Genomic DNA, 23,017 nt, shown 5'->3' with positions numbered 1-23,017 from the left:
TAATGCTAAAAAAATGAAATATAAAAATATATAAAAAAACATTTTTTTAAAAAAATATAAATAAATCTGGAACAATATAATGAAAACATATTTATTAGCATGTATTAATACCAAAACAAAAGTGATACCAAATAATCTATTTTTTAATAATTAACATAAATATATAATAATGATTGGGTTTCTATAATGATTTTGTTTTTGTATTGTGTAATTACAGACTTAATACTCACACATATAATAGAAACATATCACATTCACTCGCACACATTATTGGTTAAAGGGAACTATCCAAATAAAAGTTTACCACTTGCTCCTTAAAAGCTTGAACCCGAGTGAGTTCTATGAGTTCTATAATAATTATGAATTTATTAAATCTAAATCCTAGTTGTTAAACTCAAATTCAAGTTCCAATAAAAAATTGTGAAAATTGAATGTCTTTACTTCTTCTTAAATTTGATATTGAATAAATTAATCCTTCCAAAAATTTTTTTTTGGGTAATTTAGTACTTATCGATTTCAAAAGTGTGTAACTAAGAATAATTAATCACCACACTCATTTTTTACGTCAATTTATCCTACTTTAATGGTACAATAACAAAATGATTAGCCGAAATAATTTATTTGGCCCTCCAAGTTTACGAAAAATCCATTTTAGCCCTCTATTAATTTTTCGTCTTTTTTAACCCTTAAAATTGTGTTATTTGTCAAATCACCCCAAAATAGATGGAAAAATTAACGTTTGTTAACTTTATTGACGTAGCAGACACGTGGATTGCCATGTAGATGCCACATCAATAATTAATTAATTTTTTAAATTTTAAAAATTTAAAATTATAAAAATTATTTTTTTAAAAGTATAACTTATTAATACTATTAAAAAATATAAAAACTATAAAATATTTTTATTTTATAAAATTAATTAATTGTTAATGTGACATACATGTGGCAATCCACATGTATGTCACGTCATCAAAGTTAACAAATATTAACTTTTCCATCTATTTTTGGGGGTGATTTAATGAATAATACAAGTTTAAAAGTAAAAAGAAGTGAAAAATTAAATACAGAGCTAAAATTACTTTTTTTTTTTAAGATGAAGGGTTGAATAAGCCATTTGCCATTTATCAATAGGGTATTCAATCTACAATGTATATCTCGTGCAACACATTTTAAATTTTAAGAATTTTAAAATAATATTTTTTTTAAGTTTATTTTTTTCCTATATTCTTATAGAAAATTTTAGATTTTTTTAAAATGCTTATATATATTATTTTTAGATATACTTTTAGAGTCATAATTAAATTGATAAATGTGTAAATATTAAGGTTAAATTTACTGATTTTTTTATAACTCAAAACTAAATTGATGGAATGTGTAAGTATTGAAGCTAAATCTAAAGAAGTGAACTAAGTGGTTAATTATTCTTAGTTGCTCATTCTTTGGAATTAACTGAAGTAAATTGTATTTTTTTTTCTTTAGGTATATACAGTTGCTCACCGAATTTTTATAAGTTTTCATTTTGGGTACCCATGTATTTTAGGTATTACCATTAACAACCATTTTCATCTTGGTCAACCACCATCAATTCAATGTTCATTTTAGTCACCCAATTTTAGTAAGTTTTCATTTTAGTCAATCATTTTATCATTTTCTTTTCTTTTTTTAAAAGTAAATTTTAGGGAAAAACTTGGGTTTTACAATGAATTACTAGGGGTTTTTTTTATAAGAACAAACCATTCTCTCTTTTTAATTTCTTTTCTAGAATTAATTTTAGTTTTTTTAGTAAAAAGAAAAACCCTAAGGTTCTACAAGGAATTATCTAGGTTTTTATAGGGAAAATGATTTTATCCATTTTAATTTCCTTTGTTTTTTTTTCTTTTTCTTAGAATTAATTTTAGTTTTTCCCCCGTGAAAGGGAAACCTAGGGAAATTATTGAGGATTTTATAAGGAAAAATCATGTTATCTTTTTAATTTTCTTTATTATAATTTTTTTAGAATTAATTTTAGGGTTGTTTTCCAGTAAAACTTGGGTTTCATCTTTGCAACCGAATAACTCAATTCCTTTTAAAAACTTACAACTTGTTTGGTTGAATGGAATGAGCCATTAATTTAGGCCTGATTCATTAGGCCTACTACAATGCATATGTTTGGTTCCATGTATTGGCTCATTACATGCTAGTCTGTTTAGCTCTCTATTCCCTCCCCCCCCAAAACACCAAATGCCATTCATTGCTCCCATCTCTGAATTGTAATTCAACGCACTAAGGAATAAAGAAAAAAACTTGCCATTATTACCCTTTATCTTTTTTCAACCAAAAAAAGAATAGTTCATAAGAAAATTAATAGCAATAATAACTAAAAAGGGGGGAATATTGAAATTGAAGTGTACCTGGAGCCGGAATTGAGCTCTCGAGGGAGCTCGAAGAAGCCATTGAATTGTGCTTCACAAAAAAACAAAAGCAGATAAATGTAGCAAGAAGCATGAAAAATATCAACAACTATTTCACTCGATCCAAATATGCTACAATCGATCTAAATATGTTTCAATTGATTTAAATCAGTTACAAGCAATTTAAATCAGTTACAATGATTTAAATCTGTTTCAAATTATTTAAATCTACTACAATCGATTTAAATTTGTTTCATCTTTATTATTGGTTTGCTTTGGAAGCTTTTAGCATTGTGGTTGTTTTAGCTTGATTATAGTGGCATCTTTGCTGCTCTTTATCTGCTTAGTTAGAGAATTGTTTCATCTTTTCTCTTTAATATGATTTAAAGATTAATTTATAATATGATTTGAAGATGCGTAACACTTTAGTATCTTGCAGTAATAACTCATTTGTCTTTAATAGTACAAAGTAAGAGGCGAAAAAGAATTGATCTTGCATTGACAATATGGTTGCAAATGTATACAGTTGTGATGTGGTTCTTAATTATGTTGGGTGTCATCTCTAGCCTACAAACTTATAGACCGAGGATTAGATCATACATTTTAGATTTTTATGCTCAAAAGGATTATGTGAAGTGACTTGTACATGCCGGTGACAAGACATGTATTGAACAAGTTAGGATGAATAGATTTGTTTTTTTTTCTAAATTATGTAAGATTTTACGAACTTTAGAAGGATTGAAGTCATCAAGGAACATGCTTGTAGATGAGCAAGTGGCAATGTTCTTACATTTTATTGCTCATCACCTTAAAAATCGAGTTATCAAGCATCATTTTAATAGGTTTGGGGAAATCATTAGTAGATCATTTCATAATGTATTAAATGGTGTGATACGCTTTATAAGATGTGTTATTTAAAAAGCCAGTTCTAGCTAATTCTACAGACACAAAGTGGAAATGGTTCAAGGTATTAGAGTTAGTATATATATTATTTAGAAACAATTCACTTGATTTAGATTTCAATATTGTATCCTAACTTGACTTTTACTTTATTTGAATTACTTAAGTGCTTTAGATGGAACTTATATCAAGATTGGGGTTCCATCAGTTTAACAAATATGTTAGGTGAAAAAGTGATAAATATAGAAATCAAACTCAAAAAGGTTTTATTGCTAATGGATGAGTTCTTCGAGAAGCCATTACTAGTAGACATGGACTAAAAGTTCCTCATGGTAAAGTATAGACATGGAGAAAGTTGAATTTTTTTAGATCATACTAATATTGAAAACAATATATTGATAAATATTATTTTCTTAATATATGTTGTTATTATCTAGTTGATGCTGGTTACACAAATTGTGAAGGATTTCTTGCACCTTTTAAGGGACAAAGATATCATTTGAATGAATGACACCAAGCTCACCGACCAAGTATTCCAGGAGAAATTTCCAATATGAAACATGCATCAGTGCACAACGTTATTGAAAGATGTTTTGGTTTATTAAAACTTAGATGAGGTATACTTTATCTTGTGAGGGTGTACAATCAAATCGTTATTGCTTGTTGCTTACTTCATAAATTTATTCGAACTTAAATGAGTCTTGATCCTATTGAAGCGATGCTAAGAGAAGGTTTAAATAGTAATGTAATAGAGGATGATAAACCTAAAATAATCAATATTCATCCAACTAATGCATAGGCAAATTGGAGGATGAAACTAGCAAATCAAATTTCAACGAATGCCAAGCATGTAGAAATTAATAGGGTTGAAAGTGTTGTTTGAAAGGATTTATATTATTTTATTTATCTTTGATGTTGTGTTTATGGTATCCTTATATTAATTGGTTTTTTTTATCTATTAATTGATTGTGCGCAATTTTCTTTAAAAGTATGTTAGGCTTTTCACAATCAACTGCAACTTCTTCCCAAAATTCTAGAGGAACCAAAAGGGAATGGGTTCCGAAAGAAGATGTTGTCTTGATTTCATGTATAGTGGTCTTGCACAATGTTGAAACTTTTAATACAAATACGAGATTCAAGGATGGTTATTTACTTGAATTGGAAAGAATGATGGAAAAATTTTACTTCATGCAATGCTAAAGGCTAAACCTAATCTTGAATCAAAGATTAAGAAATTGAAAAAGGATTGGGCAATCATTTACGATATGCTCAAAGGAAAAGACAACAATGGCTTTGGTTGGGATGAGCATAGGCAGATGATTGTTGCTGAAGGTGCAGTATAGGATTCATATTGTATTTCTTTTCTTCTTTTGACTTACTTAAATCCATATAGTATATAACGCTTATAAAATATTTTTTTTATAGAATCATAGAGAAGTTGGGCAATTCAGAACTCGAAGTTTCCCTTATTATGAGCAACTTACTTCTTTTAGAAGAATTACATGCTAAAGATGTTGCTAATGAAAGGAATAATGAAGAAGGAAGCAATGACAATGGATGCGAAGTTGATGTTTCCTTAGATGAGATGGATGCCTCGGTTACACAATCGCATCCGTCTTATCCAAACAAAATTGATTCTACATTTTCAAAGAAGAAGAAAAAGAGTTCTGAAGTTAGTGAACCAATTTCTTCTACTTCACTTATCGATGCTGTCACATTATTGGGGGTTAATATTTGGACAATCAGCCTTGAATTAAGTAGGAGCATTGCCTCTAGAATGCTCATTCAAAAAAAGTACAAACTTTCTATATGTCTTTACGTGAAATAAAAGGTTTAACAGATGATAAGCAGTTGATGCATTGATCAGAATTCTTGATCATCCAACGCAAATGCTCGTTTTCCTAAGTCTACCACCTTCTATGCAATTAGCATGGTTGAGAAAATTTTGTATGTCATAGAGTTTCATCACTTTTTGTATGTGTAAATGGTGCGGTGGTGAACTAATATCACTTTTTGTATGTAATTGTCGGTTGTCACTTTTTTGTATGCGTAATTAAGTGTGGTGGTGGAGTAATTTAACTTTTTGTATGTAATTGTAGGATGATATAATGACATGGAAGTATGTAATACTAATATTGTCACTTTTTGTATATGTGTAAATGAGTTTTCTACTATAATTGGACTTTTGAAAACCGACCATGATTTGTTATGTTAAGATGGATGCTGAGATGATTATTAGATTATGTTGGTGCTTCTTCTTTAACAATATTTTTATTTGGATAGTAACACTCTTTAACAATACTAGCGATGTTATTAAGCAAAAATATAATGTCACTATAATGGAATATAATGTTGGATATTTGGTAAACGTATTTAAGTGGTATAATTGGATCTTTAATTTATAAAACATAAGGTTATGTACAAATACAAAAATAATAGTATACAATAAAGTATATTAAAATATAATTGATTTAGATGTTAAAAAAATTAAAGGGTATATTTGTCATTTCAGCATTTAACGCTTTTGGTTTTTTTAATAATTTTTACAAAAATAAAAACATAATTTAATTTATTAAAAGGCATATTCGTCATTCAAGTTTTTTTTTTACTATTACATGTCTATTCCTCCCAACCAAACGCATGAATATTATTATAATACTCATCTCATTACATCTAATCAAACCACTGTTATGCCTATTCAATTTCGTTACAGTTTTATTCAATTTTCATAAAATAGCTATTTCATTCTAGTTAACCAAATGTGCCCTTAAATTTTTTTCTTTTTTGAAAAGAATAAAATTAATTTTAAAAAATGGACGATCAAAATATAAACTTACTAAAATTAGATGAATAAAATGAATGTAAAATAACATTACTTAACCTCAAATTAATGGAAGCAAATTAATAGAAGGTGACCACACAATTTTATTTTCGGTAAGTTACCTTTTTCTTTTTTGAGAAAGACCAAATTCTATACTATCAAAATTGAGAGGGAGAAGATGAAGTTTTTACCAAATTGAAATTACCACAAACTCACCGTCTAAACTCGAAATACATCTTTAGATCTGGTAGAACAATAAGAAAGGGGAAAAAGAGAACGAAAGAAAGAAAGCAAAACGATGCGCTTGTTTTGAAGATCGAATTTCCCTCATTTCCATCCGGTAAAATAAGTGTCAGTTTCTCTGATCGTTCGAGGTTCATTGCTCTCTATATGTCTCCAATTTTCGAGATCTGTTGATTTATTTTCTACATAGTTTCGCGGCATTTTTCTGTTGTTGCTGGTTTTTTTTTTGTTTGTTTGCATTAGAAGCTTGAATGTTTCGATTTAGGTTTCGGATTTTCAATATTGTGATTTGAAATTTTGATCGAATCCTTTATAGTAATACTACAAATTAGAATAGAACTGTGCTCTGTGGATTAAATATGGTTTTACCTTTTTACACTTTCTATGTTTAGTTGCGCTTTCGCTCTGCTGGTATATTTTTGTTTGTTGCTTTCGTAATGTTTTGATTTTACATGATGAATTCAGCATTAATATTGGAATTAAAAATATGAAAACTAACAGATCTCATCCTTCTCTTTCTCAGTAGACAGATCAACGGTGATCTTACATTAATAATTTTCTGAAATAACCACGATTCAATTGTGGCATTAAGGCCGATTTGCCTGAGTTGTAAATTTAGCTCCTTTTTTTTCTGTGAATTATGAGATACCTAGTTTAATAGCCCGTTAAGTATTTGCTAGCAGTCTGAAAAATATATGTATGCGGTATAGTTTTTCGTGCAAGATTCTAGCCAAGTTTTTATCGAAACAGTGCATTAGTTGGTGACCTTATTGTTTAGAAGTGTTCAGGAGCAATGTTCTGTGCATGATCTTTCTGCTACTGTTGTAGTTATGATTTGTTGTCATTACTCAAATATGCACATTGGAGGTAAATGTGAGAGCGTATTGTTTAGGAAGATGGTCATGGAGCTGATTTGTCTTTTAAATTTTCACTGAACTTATGGCATTTGAAGTAACTGGCAATCTTTTTACTAAATTGGTCCTATTTTAATTGGCCAACAAAAGTTTTGTTCCTGTTGTAAGACTTTCTGAATGATTTGTATAAGCTATGTTTAAATTTCTTGTTATAGATGCATATTTTACACTGATATAATTTTATTCTAGTCCCCGCATTGAGAACCATCATTTGCATTATATATATATATTGATGATTTGAATTTTGTTCAGAAAGTAGCAAGAAATGGAGAAGTCTTGTACACTTCTTATTCACTTTGACAAAGGAACACCAGCAATTGCTAATGAAATTAAGGAAGCACTCGAAGGCAATGATGTTCCTGCAAAGATTGATGCCATGAAGAAAGCAGTTATGCTTTTGTTGAATAGTGAAACTCTCACCCAGCTTTTTATTACCATTGTCAGATATGTTTTGCCTTCGGAGGATCACACCATCCAAAAACTTTTGCTTCTATACTTGGAGATAATTGAGAAAACTGATTTGAAAGGGAGGATATTACCTGAAATGATCTTAATATGCCAAAATTTGAGGAACAATCTTCAACATCCTAATGAATATATTCGTGGTGTGACCTTGAGATTTCTCTGCCGCTTGAATGAGACAGAGATCATTGAGCCACTAATCCCTTCAGTTTTGCAAAATCTGGAGCATCGGCATCCATTTATTCGTAGGAACGCTATATTGGCTGTCATGTCAATATATAAGCTTCCACAAGGCGAGCAGCTCCTGGTTGATGCACCTGAAATGATTGAGAAGGTCCTTTCGACAGAGCAGGATCCATCTGCCAAGCGAAATGCATTTCTTATGCTATTTAACTGTGCACACGATCGAGCCATTAATTACCTTTTGACCCATGTTGACAGGGTTTCCGAATGGGGTGAATTGCTTCAGATGGTTGTGTTGGAGCTGATTCGTAAGGTTTGCAGAACAAATCGTGGGGAGAAAGGGAAGTATATTAAGATTATTATATCTTTATTAAATGCCCCCTCAACTGCAGTTATTTATGAATGTGCTGGCACCCTTGTTTCTCTGTCATCTGCTCCTACTGCTATTAGAGCTGCTGCAAACACTTATTGTCAGCTTCTTCTTTCTCAAAGCGATAACAATGTGAAGCTTATTGTGCTAGATCGGCTGAATGAGCTCAAGTCTTCTCATAGAGATATTATGGTTGATTTGATCATGGATGTTCTTAGGGCACTTTCAAGTCCAAATCTTGACATCCAAAGGAAGACACTTGATATTGTTCTTGAGTTAGTAACTCCCCGAAACATCAATGAAGTTGTTCTTTTGTTGAAGAAGGAAGTGATGAAAACTCAAAGTGGAGAACTTGAGAAGAACGGAGAATACAGACAAATGCTTATTCAAGCTATCCATTCCTGCGCAATCAAGTTCCCAGAAGTTGCAAGTACAGTTGTGCATCTGATGATGGATTTCTTAGGAGACAGTAATGTTGCTTCAGCTATTGATGTTATAGTTTTTGTTCGAGAAATAATTGAAACCAACCCTAAACTTAGGGTGTCCATTATAACACGGTTGTTGGATACATTCTATCAGATTCGAGCTGCACGGGTTTGCTCCTGTGCCCTTTGGATCATCGGAGAATATTGCCTTTCTCCATCTGAAGTTGAGAGTGGCATAGCAACCATCAAGCAGTGTCTTGGAGAGCTGCCTTTCTACTCTGTTTCTGAGGAAGCGGAAGCTACTGATGCTTCCAAGAAAACTCCTCAAACAAACTCCATTACCATCTCCTCCAGGAGACCTGCTATTCTTGCTGATGGTACTTATGCAACCCAGAGTGCTGCATCTGAAACTGCTTTCTCCCCTCCTACCATTGTTCAGGGATCATTGACTTCTGGGAATCTCAGATCTCTTCTCCTCACTGGCGATTTTTTCCTCGCTGCAGTTGTTGCTTGCACACTGACTAAACTTGTTCTGAGACTGGAAGAGGTACAGCCTTCAAAAGTTGAAGTTAACAAAGCAACCACACAGGCATTGCTGATCTTTGTCTCTATGCTGCAATTAGGGCAATCTCCTGTTCTTCCACACCCAATTGATAATGATTCTTGCGATAGAATTGTTCTGTGCATAAGATTATTGTGCAATACTGGTGATGAGATCAGAAAAATATGGTTGCAGTCTTGCCGTCAGAGTTTTGTTAAAATGCTTTCAGAGAAACAATTGCAAGAAACTGAGGAATTAAAGGCAAAAGCTCAGGTTTCTCATGCACAACCGGATGACCTTATTGACTTTTACCATTTAAAGAGTCGAAAGGTAAGAACTTTTTTGTGGTCATTAACTTATGTGCATGATTTAACATCTTTGGTTTGTGCAAATATCTTGCCATGCATGCAATTTCTTTTCTGGGTTAAGCTTGTATTTTGTTTGTTTTGATAGAATTTTCTGCTTTATCCCTTTGGTTCACCTTTGTGCTTTTGCATCTCTTTGATTATTGACTTATCATTTTTTTTTCTTGGTTTTTTTGTCATGAAGTTGTGGAATTGTATCTCAAATTTCCTTTGCTAACTTCCAGGGTATGAGTCAGCTGGAATTGGAGGATGAGGTTCAAGATGATTTAAAACGAGCAACTGGAGAGTTTGTCAAGGATCCAGATGATGCAAATAAGCTCAACCGCATTCTTCAACTGACAGGATTTAGTGATCCGGTATATGCCGAAGCATATGTCACTGTCCATCACTATGATATTGTTCTTGATATTACTGTTATCAACCGAACCAGGGAAACCCTTCAGAATTTGTGCTTGGAGTTGGCTACTATGGGTGATCTGAAACTTGTGGAGCGTCCTCAAAATTATACCCTAGCTCCTGAATCTAGCAAGCAAATAAAGGCCAACATCAAGGTGTCTTCAACTGAGACTGGAGTCATATTTGGCAACATTGTATATGAAACTTCAAATGTGCTTGAGAGAACAGTAGTTGTTCTGAATGACATTCACATTGATATCATGGACTATATTTCTCCTGCTGTTTGTACGGATACTGCATTCAGAACCATGTGGGCAGAATTTGAGTGGGAAAATAAGGTATTTCTTGAACTATTTCCATTTTTACTATTACCGCGTGCATTTACAGCCGCCTTATTTCTGTTAGTCAGCTGACCAATATGGATGGCTTTCAAATATAATTTGTTTCTTAGGGTAACTGATATGCAATTTCGAAGCTTCTTCTGGGACTGAACTTATCAGTTTTCATCTGCATTGATGTTTCAATTTTATTATTATTTTTCTTTTTGTTTGTGATTCAGGTTGCTGTAAACACTGTAATTAAAAATGAAAAGGAATTCCTCGACCATATTATCAAGTCAACTAACATGAAGTGCCTCACTGCACCGTAAGTTTTTTTGTTTAGAAATATTATATAAATTTGAAAATAAACCGAGCATCCTTTGGTTCTGTGTACTAAGCTGTAGGTTGCACATGATTAAGAATACAGCCTGATATATGATTTATAATATGGTCACTTTATTGTTGTGAAAAAGGTATTTGAATCTGTTATCAGTTTGTAGAATGATAACCTTATTTTGGTTTTGCAATACATCTGTTTGAACACAGAAGCAAATTCACTCAAGTGAGATCCTCATTGATTATTCTTGAATCCTTTTTGCTGGCTGGTTTGCGTTTCAGATCTGCGCTAGATGGTGAGTGTGGATTCCTGGCTGCGAACTTGTACGCAAAGAGCGTGTTTGGGGAGGATGCGTTGGTAAACGTGAGCATTGAGAAGCAAGCTGATGGGAAACTGAGTGGGTACATCCGGATAAGGAGCAAGACCCAGGGGATTGCTTTGAGTCTCGGGGACAAGATCACTCTTAAGCAAAAGGGAGGCAGTTGATGCAATAATATTTCGAGATAAATTGTTTCATCGATACCGGTAGTCATTGTTAGTTAAATCTCCTATTGAATTTTGAAATGCATAGTAATTTTGGTGTTTTCTGTTTAAAAATACAGGATATTTAGGTCCTCTTGTTGTGAAAAAATGGCAGGGCTGCCTTCAATCGTCAATAGTGTTGTGTTAGCTATCAGCAGCTGAGGAGCACCAAAGACTTTGACATTTGTTGTATTTGGAGTTTGCATATTTGGTAACTAAAAAGGATCATTGAATCCATAGCTAAAATAGTGCTTTTTGGCAATGTTAAAACGGGAATTTTATTTTATTTCGCTGATTCTTTGAAGAGTGTTCCACTCAGACATCTATTAGAAGTTCCTTCGCTCGATAATAAAGGTTATCCTTAAGAGTTGTAAATGAACATTACGTTCGGTTCAATGAGTAGTTTTGTTTTTGTCCATTTATCAAATTAAATTAATAATAACAAAATTTGAAGGCTCATTCGATTCATTTATGTTTATAAATAAGTTCTTTTTTTATATTCATTTACTAAATTGTCTGTTGTTCAATTATTATATAATATAATTATTAAAATTTAGACATGATTGTTTTTACATATAAAAGAGACTTGTTTGTTTATCAACATTATTTGTGACAATATTCATGAACATGAACAAGTTAATTATTAAGAAACATACCATTTTAAAATTATTAACAAACATGAATCAAGTAGTAATTATTAACAAACACATAACTTAAAAATAAACAAATTATTCGTTCATTTACGGCCTAGCTATCCTTATCCTTGCTTGCGCTTGTATGCTGTTTTGTGATTTATAATCTGAATTAAATTCAAGTAGGACTATCCAAATCGGAACTAAAACTACACAAATTAGAGTGTGCATTTCATCTTTTATTTATTAAAAACAAGCCAATCTTCTTGAGTTCAGAGAGAGTCCTAGGCAAATAGCTCTACCTGCTTCAATACTGTATAAAAATTTAAACTCGTACAGGGAACATATGTCAAAAGAATCATAAGTTTAGAACAAAAGAGGGTTTCAACAGAATCAAGCTAAATTATTATGATTTAGAACCCACCATCAAACAATCACTTGCAAAGTTTCAATTTCTTGAAAAACGGCGATACCATGGACTTGGGGTAGGGTTTTGTAGCCAGGCAAGTTGGGAAGTTTTCTGGATGTTCAATCCACAGTTTATGAGCAATACCCGCCGCCAACAGCTTTTCTGACAAGTTCAATATCTGGGTTTCTCCCTTCACCTCAAGTGTTACCTACATGTTCCAAAACCTCACCACTTAGCTCATCATCCACAACTCTAGATACAGCAGCAAATCACCCTACAATTAACACCTCATGGTTTTCATTGTTATGCTATATTTACGACAGTGTAAGAACAGAATTGGATAGATATCCAAAATGTTTGTCTTGCATTAAACACCGTTGTTGGATAGTTTTATGGGATAAATGCCTCTCCTTTTTTCTCAGTTCTGCTATGGGATTATTTGTAACTTAAAAATGATCAATTCTCATTACGTTTGGGTGGATAAAACTCCAAGTAAATCGAAGGTCTACAACAAACCCAATATGAGAAGAGAAAACAATGTGCCACAATGAGGATTGCCTCCAATTGACCAAAAATCATAAACAGGGTTTTTCAAAGCAGTACACTATGCTCTGTTGAATGTAAAAGAAATCATTCATGGTGGGAAAAAGAAGAAGAAGAATAAACACAAGAACATTGGTTACCTTGTGCATAGAGTCAATGTTATCAGGGCTGCAATACTGGAGGGTGTGGGGGTCTTCCTTGTGAGACCAAATGGCACTGACCGAAGCATGGCATCCCTGCGTCACCACGCTCCCCAAAGGCCACTTGTCTATTAAGTCTCTCCGAAGCACCACGTACTGCAGCAGCACATCGTCGTCGGTCGGAGGATCGGTTTTGGTGGCGACAGGTTCGGAGCTTTGTAGACTCATTGAGGTCGAAAGGTTCCGAGAGGGATGAACCCTAATATTAGAAAAGCTTCTCGGGGAAGGGCGGAAGCAACCAAGGAATGTCGCAGGTTGAGCTAATGCGGCCATCGACACCTAAAAACGCTGCGTTGCGTAACTTGGTTGTGGAATTTCGTATTGAGAATTATAAAGGTATTGGGCCGGATTTATGGATTGGACTGCCTCTTTGTAAAATGTAATGATTTCACTCTCCAATTAAAATCTTACCTAATTCACATATTACCGCTTGGATTTCAATTTCTCGCAACTTTAATTCACAACATGAAATAATCATTCTATTCACCAAAAAAAAAATTGAAACTAAATATAATAATACATCAAATATGTATGGTATTAAAATAAAAAATAGATTAATTTGTGAGTAAAATAAAATTTAAACATGTGAATGCATCATATTAATAGTACTAAATGTACTATGGTTATTTATCATTAGCGTCGAGTTGACCTATGATATCAACTTAAAACTCAATCAACAATATTATGAATACTAGAAAATTCTATAACACGCATATATATGTGGAAATTACATATTTAGAACATAGAAGTGTGTTTAAAAATAACATACAATAAATAATTAAACGTATGGTTTAAAATTAACTAATAATAACACATGAAATGCATACAATACTAAAATGAAAAAAAGAGATTAAATTGTGAGTAAATTAAAATTTAAATACTCAAGCATATTACAATTATTTATCATGGTGTTGTTATGTTGTTATCATCAATCCTGAGTTAGCGTCAAGTTGACTTGTGACACCAACTCAGTCAATAATATTATTGTAACACCTCAAAATTTTTTATGCCATAACTCGTAACAAAGTAGCTAAGTAAAAAAAAATTCTGAGTACGAGTGTCAGTTAAATGTAAATTATTGATTAGTTAAATACGACATCGGGGAAAGATATCAAAACTAAATGTGATATACTAGCAGTAAAATAACTGATGGACCAACCACGGGAGTTAGGTGAGATGGCAAGTGTAACAGCCTAATTTAGACCCTAGTCAGAACGGTGGTTTCAGGACCACGAATCCGAGTCAGAAAAATATTTTAAAATTATTTTCTGTGTTTATTATGTGTGAATTTATATCTGTGAAATTTTTGTGATTTAATTTTGTTGTTTGAGTGCCCAATTAAATAAAAGGACTTAATCGAGTAAATTGAAAACTTGATAGTTTATTGTATAAGGACCGAATTGTTATTGGATTTGAAAATTGAAGCATTTAATTTGCAAATAGACCATCGGACTTAGTGATGGCCGGTTGTACCCTTATTATATATGTTTTAGCTATTAATTATAAAAGGTTAAAATGGTAAAATATGAAATAATAATATGTTAGTATATATGTTATATTATATGATAATTAAAATAAGCTTTTCATACTTCTTCTTCTTGCCGAAACTTAACAAAAAGAAAAGAAATAATAGAAGCTAGGGTTTGGTCATCTCTTAAGCTCAATCAAGATCAAGAACCAAAGAAATCAGATTTGGATCGGGGAAAAACAAAAGTTGTCGACTAGTCATCCCATTCTGTTTTACATCGTCCGAGGTAGGTTTATAAGGAAATAGACATACTTAATTTTAATTAAAAGCAAATTATATATGCTGAAATGAAATATGTGAAATTATATCTACAATAGCCAATTGTATACAAGCTTGGTTACTATATTTTTGAATTCGTTTCGACCGAGTTATGACATCTGAAAGCCCCGTGTGAACCTTAGGAATAACTAGGATACATATGTCATGACATAGGATTCCGATAGGTGATGTGCGAGTAAGACCATGGCATCGATATGTGATTCCGATATATGTGTGCGAGTAAGACCCTGTTTAGGATAGTGGCATCGATATCTAATAACATGTAAGACCACGTCTGGGACGTTGGCATTGTACAATATATGTGTGATAATCTGAGTTTCCTATCCAATTCCGAATGGTTCAACGGGCAAACATAAGTTGTGATCAAATGTGTAAAACGTGCTAAATGGCCAAGTAGCTTGTTATCTATTGAAATAAGGTAAGTATGTGACTTGATACTTGTTACAAATTATGTGTGATGCAAATGAGAAATACATGTAAATTTAGTAAGAGTATTCGGCCTTATGAATAAATGATATAAATCTTATGGAATTGATTCTTAGAAATAAGTAAAAATGACCATGTATATTCGGCCAAATAAGAAGTATATGTACATAATGTAATATTATGATTCTTGAGCTTGTTTATATGAGTATATGAATAATTGATTAAATAATGACATTATGACTTTGAAAGTCGAATGACCTTTGGTAAATTTGATTATGTGAGCCTTAAAGTAGGAAATGTGTGTGAAAGTGTATTATTTATGAAATTTGTAAAATTGAGATTAGGCATGGTAATGATAATGTAATTCGGTTAGTTAAAATGAGTTGACTATATCATAGGGTTGTTTATTTGCTTATGACTTACTAAGCTACAAAAGCTTACTCTATGTATATGTGTGTTTCTGTTTTATAGATTTTGGATTCGAATTACGAGCTCGGGAATCGTCAGCCAAGTCTATCATACTATTGACTGCCTTCGGTATTTTAAATAGCGAACTTTCGAACCTATGGCATGTATAGGCTGGATTATGTTTTGGAATGTGTTATTTTGGTCTATGTATAATGGGAGCCATGTGAAAATGGTTTAATTTCTATGCTTGAGTTCGATTTTGGTTAAATTATGGTTTAATTCTATTTTGATTATCATGCCGTGTGCCACGGTTGATTATAATTTGTGTTATGTGCTTGTATTTGGAGGTGGTATGGATGAATTGGTTATGTTATATATGTTTGATCTTGGTCTGAGCTTATATCGAGAGTGTATCCAAATTGTATGATGTTTTTGAAGCTTATTATGTGTTTTGTCCATATGGTATATAATGGTTGTTAATTGAGCTAAAGTACATCATGTGTTAATTAGGTAAAAGTCGACATATGCATGATGTGTATTCGTTGTTTACTTATGGACTAATTTAATGATATGAATAACACTTAATTTGTTTGTCATGGTAAATAAAACATATTGAGACTTAGATTCATATGAGGGGATTGAATCAATGAAAAAGGACATGTGTACCTTGGTATTCGGTCATGATATGTTAGTTGAGCTCTTATATGTTGTTATATATATATGTGTGTGCGCTTATATTGTGGTTAGTATGTACATGTGTATGACTATACAAAATTGTTAATTACTTGTAAATTTACTAATAGGTGCAAAAGAACTAAGTTAGCCGAATAGATAAGGAAAATAAAAAAATGGGTTTAACACTTGACTTTCGGCAAAGTTGGTTTTACTTATGAATTTGAGTATTAATGTGTATTAATATACGGAATGTGAAAACTCATATTGACTAATTAGGAAATGTCCATAAATGAATGACAAGTTGCTATTGAAATTTATTTTATTTGAATTACAATTTGTGCACGTGCAAGACTATTATAAGAATGGGCTTGATATTCGATTAATGAAATTGTTGATCTGTTATACGTTCTATATATAAATATTTAATTTGTTTGGTATATGCTGAATTATGTTTTAATTATGTTATCAAATGAACGATATGAAGTTTAAGATTTGATATTTGAAAATGATATGAGTATTGATGTGGTTATAATTTGAGTTGTAAAATGTAATGCATATTTGTATGAACTGTGATATGATTGATAATACTTCATAACCCTAGTCCGGTGACGGATACGGGTTAGGGGTATTACAGCAAGTGTCTCTCCTACCTTAACCAGTGGTCAAGGGCTTGATCCTCGTCTTGGGTATGGAGCAGCTTTAAAACTCGTGGCTAGTATTAGTTACTGGGCTCGCTCCAATAGATACATTGAGAAATAAAAAAAAAACTTATGGACCAAGTTGGAGGACGAAAATTGTAATACTCACTTTTCGCCATTATTGAAAAAAATTGATTTTGGATCAAAATTTCTTAAACTAAGTTGTTTTGAAAAGTTATTATTATTATTATTATTATTATCTTATTAAGTGGATGTCCATTAAGATCAAGATTTCAATTCTAATAATCTATAGAATTAGATCTCTACTTCATTTATACTTTTTATGCCTATAAATAGAAATTTTGAAGAAGCACTGTAATCATCCCATTAATCAAAAAAATACATTCTCTATTTCTTCTCATATTTTCTTTGTTTTTTACTCTCTCTATCTCTCTTTATTTTACAACACATTATCAGCACAATCTTGCTCAAAGTGATAAAACCTTTTATCAACGATCAAATTTATTCTCCATGATTTTCAAGATATTAGATGACAAGATGCAATGTTTTTGCAGGAAATTTCTTTTATTTAATGCTTCATATTTGATTATTTTTGGCTAATTCATGATCAATTATAATTATTTTGATTAACTTATTTTATTTTTATGTTATTAAGGATGGTGAAGGATTTGATACTATTATCTATATGAAATTGTGAAATAATATCCATTCTCAAAGTTTGCTATTGATAAATTTTGATTGGATTTAAGGTCTACTATTGGAATTTAAATTTGCTTACTTGTTGATAAAACCATCAAAACTTCGTTAAACAAGAAAGGTACACCAACTTAATTAGATATCTATCTTTACACTTTTTCTCAATAATAGTATCTTTAGATATTAAATTAATTTGATAAATGGTTTAAATATTTGAGATGATTTTATTTTAAGTTTTGGTTCCATGTATTACTTATGGTTTCAAACATCTTATTTGTTCATGAAAATGAATATTTATTGATTTCTTTATGTTGCTATAGTAGATTTTATAATTAAATTATGTATTTGGCTAAAAATATATTAGTATGTAAATTTGTGTTGATAAACCTATGAAATTTATGATTGTTCAGATTTCATTTAGGGTCCGTTTGTTTATATGTAAAAGTTTTTATTGAAAATGTTTTCTGCATTTTCCTGTGTTTGTTTCACAGAAAATAGTTTGGTCAACGGAAAATGACTTACAGGTTAAGATAAAATAAGCCATTTTTCCTGTAAAATGATTTATCCTTTTGAAAAGCGTAAGTCATTTTTCGGAAAAGAGCTCATCTATAGATAATTTTATTTTTTATAAAAATTAACTTAAATCAAGCTTAATATTATTATATTGATAATAAATTTTATTTTATTTTAAAAAATATTTAAAATATTATATTTTTCAATATTATTAAACATACATATTTAATTATTTATATTTAGTCATATAATAAATTATTAATATAATAAATATAATTTATTATTTTAATAAATTATTTAATAGTTCAATTTTATTTTAATAATAAATTTTAAAAATAATAATTTTAAATAATATTATTCACATATTATTGAAAATATTCAATATTGATATTTTAATAATAAATATTTATTACAATTATAAATATATTAATAATAAATGTTTTGTAGTATAAAAGTTAAAATATGTCATAAGTTTATGTACACTTCACAGATTTGTAATTTAGTCTTTGTACTTTTATTTTCAATAATTTAGTCCCTTTACTTTTCAAATTTGAAAATTAAGTCCAATTGTTGACATTGTTAATTTTTTTTTGTTAATTTTGTTTATGTCACAATTTTAAATAAAAAATACTCACTTAGTAGTCATGTAAGTAAAAAATGACGTTGTAATGAATCTGATCTTAACATAATATTTTTAATATATGAAAAAATAATGTTAAATATAAAATTATAGATAAAAATAAATTCAATTAAACAATGAAAAAAATAAGAAAATCTCAAATGTATGTTTGCTTAATTGAAAGAACTTTTATGAAATATTTTTAAGAAATCTACTAAACAATAGAAAATATTTTACATAGATTCATCCAAACACCAGAAAATATTAGCTTTTTCGGAAACGTAAATCATCTTCCAGAAATCATTTCCCGGAAGTCATTTTTAGTGAAACAAATGGAGCCTTAGTTCGAATATAAATTACATTCCTTTAATGTCTCTTGTTATTTTAGTTATACAATTTGAAATTTTTCAATACTTATACAAGCATAGTTCTAAAAACAATTTTTTGAGGAATGTCGAAATTGATTTTTGGGTTGGTTCTAATATTGAATTTCAAGTTTAATTATTGTCATTTTTAATTCTTGAATTGTTTTGGTTGAAAACATTTTAATAAACTTAAAACTTATAATTACTATATTAATTTGACTGTTTGCATTTCTATGAATATGGTTTGTATTAACCATTTGTTGTTTGATAAGAAGCATTAAAACAACTCGTGTGGTTTCATTTTATAAATACCTTATATTTTCTTACTATACAACCCTAAGAAACTTATTACTTTCGTAAAGTTGCTAAAGGTAGTTCATACACTTTATATTTGTTAATTATTTAGAGAAATTATATCAGCAATTATAAATGAAAAAGTTTTAGTGAACATGAGATGTATGATTTTGAAGTAACTTTCATTCATGTATGTAATGGTTTATAAATCTTTTGTTGGCACCAGCATTATATCAAGTTTGATATTTTAAGTGTTAGTTTTATTTGTACATTTGATTTGCAATAAACTCCATGCATGACTTGGTTATTTCTTTCTAGTCAATTGATGATGAAAAACTCTTGTGAAAAGGGCTTTAAAAGTATTTTGGATTGATCTAATGTATTCTTAATGCCAAACAGAATAATGAATTATTTGTTTCACTGATTCTGCTCCATTCCTCAAAGTGAATGCAACAATACATATCAATTATAAAATGGAACCTCTTGTCAATAATGACAAATAGATGAAAAGATGGATGGTTCGAAAGATTGCTAATTGTTCATTCTTAGAACAAAATGATCAATAATTCATACTAATTAATCATTCCTTGAAGTGGGTGATATCTATATAATCTTATTGGTAAGGAATATGATATATGCTTATACTATTGTTTGTTTGTTTATTTTATTTTATTTTTTTGCACATTCCTTGAAGTGAATGTTTGCAATAAATATAACAATTGTATAATCATTTTTTATTATTAATGTCAATTTGAACATTTGAAGATTTTGACATATACCCTAAAGTGAATATTGCAAATAATTATTTGTAAATTATATTTCTTTTATTGAGTTAATAACATTATAGACTTCACATTGATGTAGACATTTCTAGAAGTAAATATCACAATATTGCTTATATGTGGATATAAAATAAAAAGAATGACGATAAAATTATCAATTGTCAAAATTTATATTGATATTGTTAGTACAATTGAAAAACATGTTAAAATAAACCAGAAATTTACTGATACAAATGCATTTACTATTTGGTGTGACCAGTTAGACTATCTTGAATTATATATTATGCAAAAATTAATTAAGAATTTATATAGACATTTATTAAAAAACCAGAAAATTCTTTCATTTAAAGAATTCTTATGTGTTGCTTGTTCTCAATGATAATTGATGATTACAAACTCACTGGTTGAAGTTGAGATTTAATCTCTTGCATTTCTAAAATGAATATGGGCTCATTCATCCACCATGTGGATGTTTTTGATATTATATGATTTTGATAGATGTATCTACAAAATAATTACATGCGTGATCAACTCGCAACTTGTCATTTGTGAGATTGCTTGTTTAAATGATTAATTTCAGATTATGCAATTAAAATAATTCATCTTGCTAATATTGGTGAGTTTATATTCCAAGATTTCAATAATTATTGTATGCCAATCGAGATAAAAGCTGAACATCTTGTAGTTCATGTTCACACATAAAATGATTTAGCTGAATCGTTTATCAAATCCCTCCAACTAATAGCTAAACCATTACTTATGATAACAAAACTTCCTATTTCAGCATGAGATTATATTTATTTACATGTTGCACACATCAAGTCGATAAATTATAAATACTCTCCATTGCAATTGATTTTTTGTCAAGAGCCAAATATTTCCCATCTTACAATTTTTGGATTGCGGTATATGTTCCAACTGTTCCACCACAATGCACAGAGATGGGTCATCATAAGAGATTGAGAATATATATTTATATGAGTCTACTTATATTATTAAATATTTTTGAGTTATTAATTCGAGATTTAATTATGACATGAATTGTCAGTTTTCCCAACATTAGGAGGAGAGAATAAAAAGCTAGATTAATAAAGTACTTGAAATGAATTATCAATGTCTAAGTTCCTTGTACAAAACAATGTGAACCAAAAGTTCAACAAATAATTCATTTTACAAATCAACTATCAGAATCATTAAATCTCACATATCAATTGAAAATGCTCCAATATGAATTGATGTCCTAAGTGCAAAAGAAAGTAATCCAAGTCTGAAGCGTGGAAGACCAGTCGATTCCGAAGATAAAAATCCTCGTAAAAGAAAAGGAGAAAACATTAAAGATGGTCATATAGTAGAGGCGGGGGTTCTGAAGGAACCCATGACATCACTAATTATAAAACTCAAGAAGATATTTAGGTACCTAAAAGTGAAAATGAAAATGATAAAAAAATAAAGAGATCTCGATAAGTTATGTCAATACGAGAAAAAAATGAAACTGGAAAAAAATGTAGTTGCCAACAATAATTTTACTTTTAATGCTGCCATTGAAATAACAAAAGAAAATGAGGATTCTGAGCCTAAATCTATTGAGGTATGTAAAAATAAAAAAGATTGGCCAAAATGAAAAGATGAAATTCAAGTAGAATTGAATTCACGATCAAAACATGAAGTTTTGGGGCTTGTAGTCCAAACACCTAAAGGTGTAAAGCCGATAGGATATAAATGGTTTTTTGTGCAAAAATCAAATGAAAAAAATGAAGTCGTAAGATATAAAGCATGACTTGTAGCACAAGGATTTTCACAAAGGCTCGGCATTGATTATGAAGAGACATTCTCCTGTGGTGAATGCAATCACGTTTAGATATTTTATTAGTCTGACAGTAAGTGGAAAACTTGACATACATCTAATGGATGTTGTTACAGCCTATTTGTATGGTACACTTGGTAGCAAAATTTATATGAAAAGCCTTAAAGGATTTAAAATCCCAGAAGGATATAAAGTTTCTTGGGAAAATTGCTCTACTAGATTAAAGAAAAGTTTATATGAATTAAAACAATCTAGACGTATCTGGTACAATCGTCTTAGTGAATACTTGTTAAAAGAATGTTACAAAAATGTTCCAATTTGTCCATTGTCTTTATAAAAAGGTTTGGATCATATTTTGTGATAATTGTTGTTTATGTTGATGATTCGAAATACGGTAAATTGTTTAAATAAAAAATTTGAGATGAAAGATCTTGGAAACACAAAGTTTTGTCTTAGCTTACAGATCGAGCATTTAAAAGATGGAATTCATGTTTATCAATCAACTTATATGGAAAAGATATTAAAGAAATTTTACATGGATAAAGTATACCTATTGAGTACTCCTATTGTTGTATGATTGTTAGATATGAATAAAGATCAATTTCGTCATTGTGAGAATGATGAAGAGTTTCTTAGTCCTTGAGTACCATATCTAAGTGCCATAAGGGCATTGATGTATCTTGCAAACAACACAAGACCTGATATAACTTTCACTTAAACTTGTTAGCATGATTTAGTTCTTCTCCAACACCTAGACATTGAAATAGAATTAAACATGTATTTAGATATCTTAGAGGGACCATTGATATGGGGTTATTTTATTGAAATGATTCAAAATCTCTATTAGTCAGCTATGCTGACGCTGGATACTTATCGGATCCACATAAAGGTCAATCTCAAATAGATAATTGGTTTACATATAGGGGTACTACCTTATCATAGCGTTCAACAAAACAAACATTAGCTATCGCTTCTTCAAACATACATAAATAATTG

General features: G+C 30.4%; 2 protein-coding genes across 9 annotated transcripts; one reads left to right on the top strand and one right to left on the bottom strand.

Annotated features, from left to right (window-relative positions):
• Window positions 1–6,201: 6,201 nt before the first annotated feature.
• LOC107962331 (coatomer subunit beta-1) lies at window positions 6,202–11,607 on the top strand. Of its 8 annotated transcripts, none has more exons than XM_016898674.2 (6): window positions 6,203–6,451; window positions 7,521–9,579; window positions 9,839–10,348; window positions 10,570–10,655; window positions 10,949–11,192; window positions 11,270–11,607. In XM_016898674.2, exons 2-5 carry the CDS (start codon window positions 7,534–7,536, stop codon window positions 11,151–11,153), a joined length of 2,847 nt encoding a protein of 948 aa, XP_016754163.2. In that variant the 5' UTR covers window positions 6,203–6,451; window positions 7,521–7,533; the 3' UTR covers window positions 11,154–11,192; window positions 11,270–11,607. The 8 variants fall into 8 exon arrangements, with proteins under 8 accessions (XP_040971781.1, XP_016754163.2, XP_040971782.1 ...); XM_041115848.1 differs by having other exon boundaries at window positions 6,204–6,451; window positions 11,305–11,607; XM_016898673.2 differs by having other exon boundaries at window positions 6,229–6,462.
• A 432-nt stretch (window positions 11,608–12,039) lies between these two features.
• Window positions 12,040–13,342, bottom strand: LOC107962333 (putative peptidyl-tRNA hydrolase PTRHD1). Its single transcript, XM_016898676.2, has 2 exons — window positions 12,914–13,342; window positions 12,040–12,438 (listed from the first exon to the last, which is right to left on the bottom strand). Exons 1-2 carry the CDS (start codon window positions 13,244–13,246, stop codon window positions 12,256–12,258), a joined length of 516 nt encoding a protein of 171 aa, XP_016754165.1. The 5' UTR covers window positions 13,247–13,342; the 3' UTR covers window positions 12,040–12,255.
• Between the last annotated feature and the right edge of the window lie 9,675 nt (window positions 13,343–23,017).

This window comes from Gossypium hirsutum, chromosome A06 (genome assembly GCF_007990345.1).
Source record: "Gossypium hirsutum isolate 1008001.06 chromosome A06, Gossypium_hirsutum_v2.1, whole genome shotgun sequence".
In the NCBI taxonomy this organism is placed as follows: Eukaryota; Viridiplantae; Streptophyta; class Magnoliopsida; order Malvales; family Malvaceae; genus Gossypium; species Gossypium hirsutum.
This window is presented reverse-complemented; position numbering and strand designations above follow the sequence as displayed.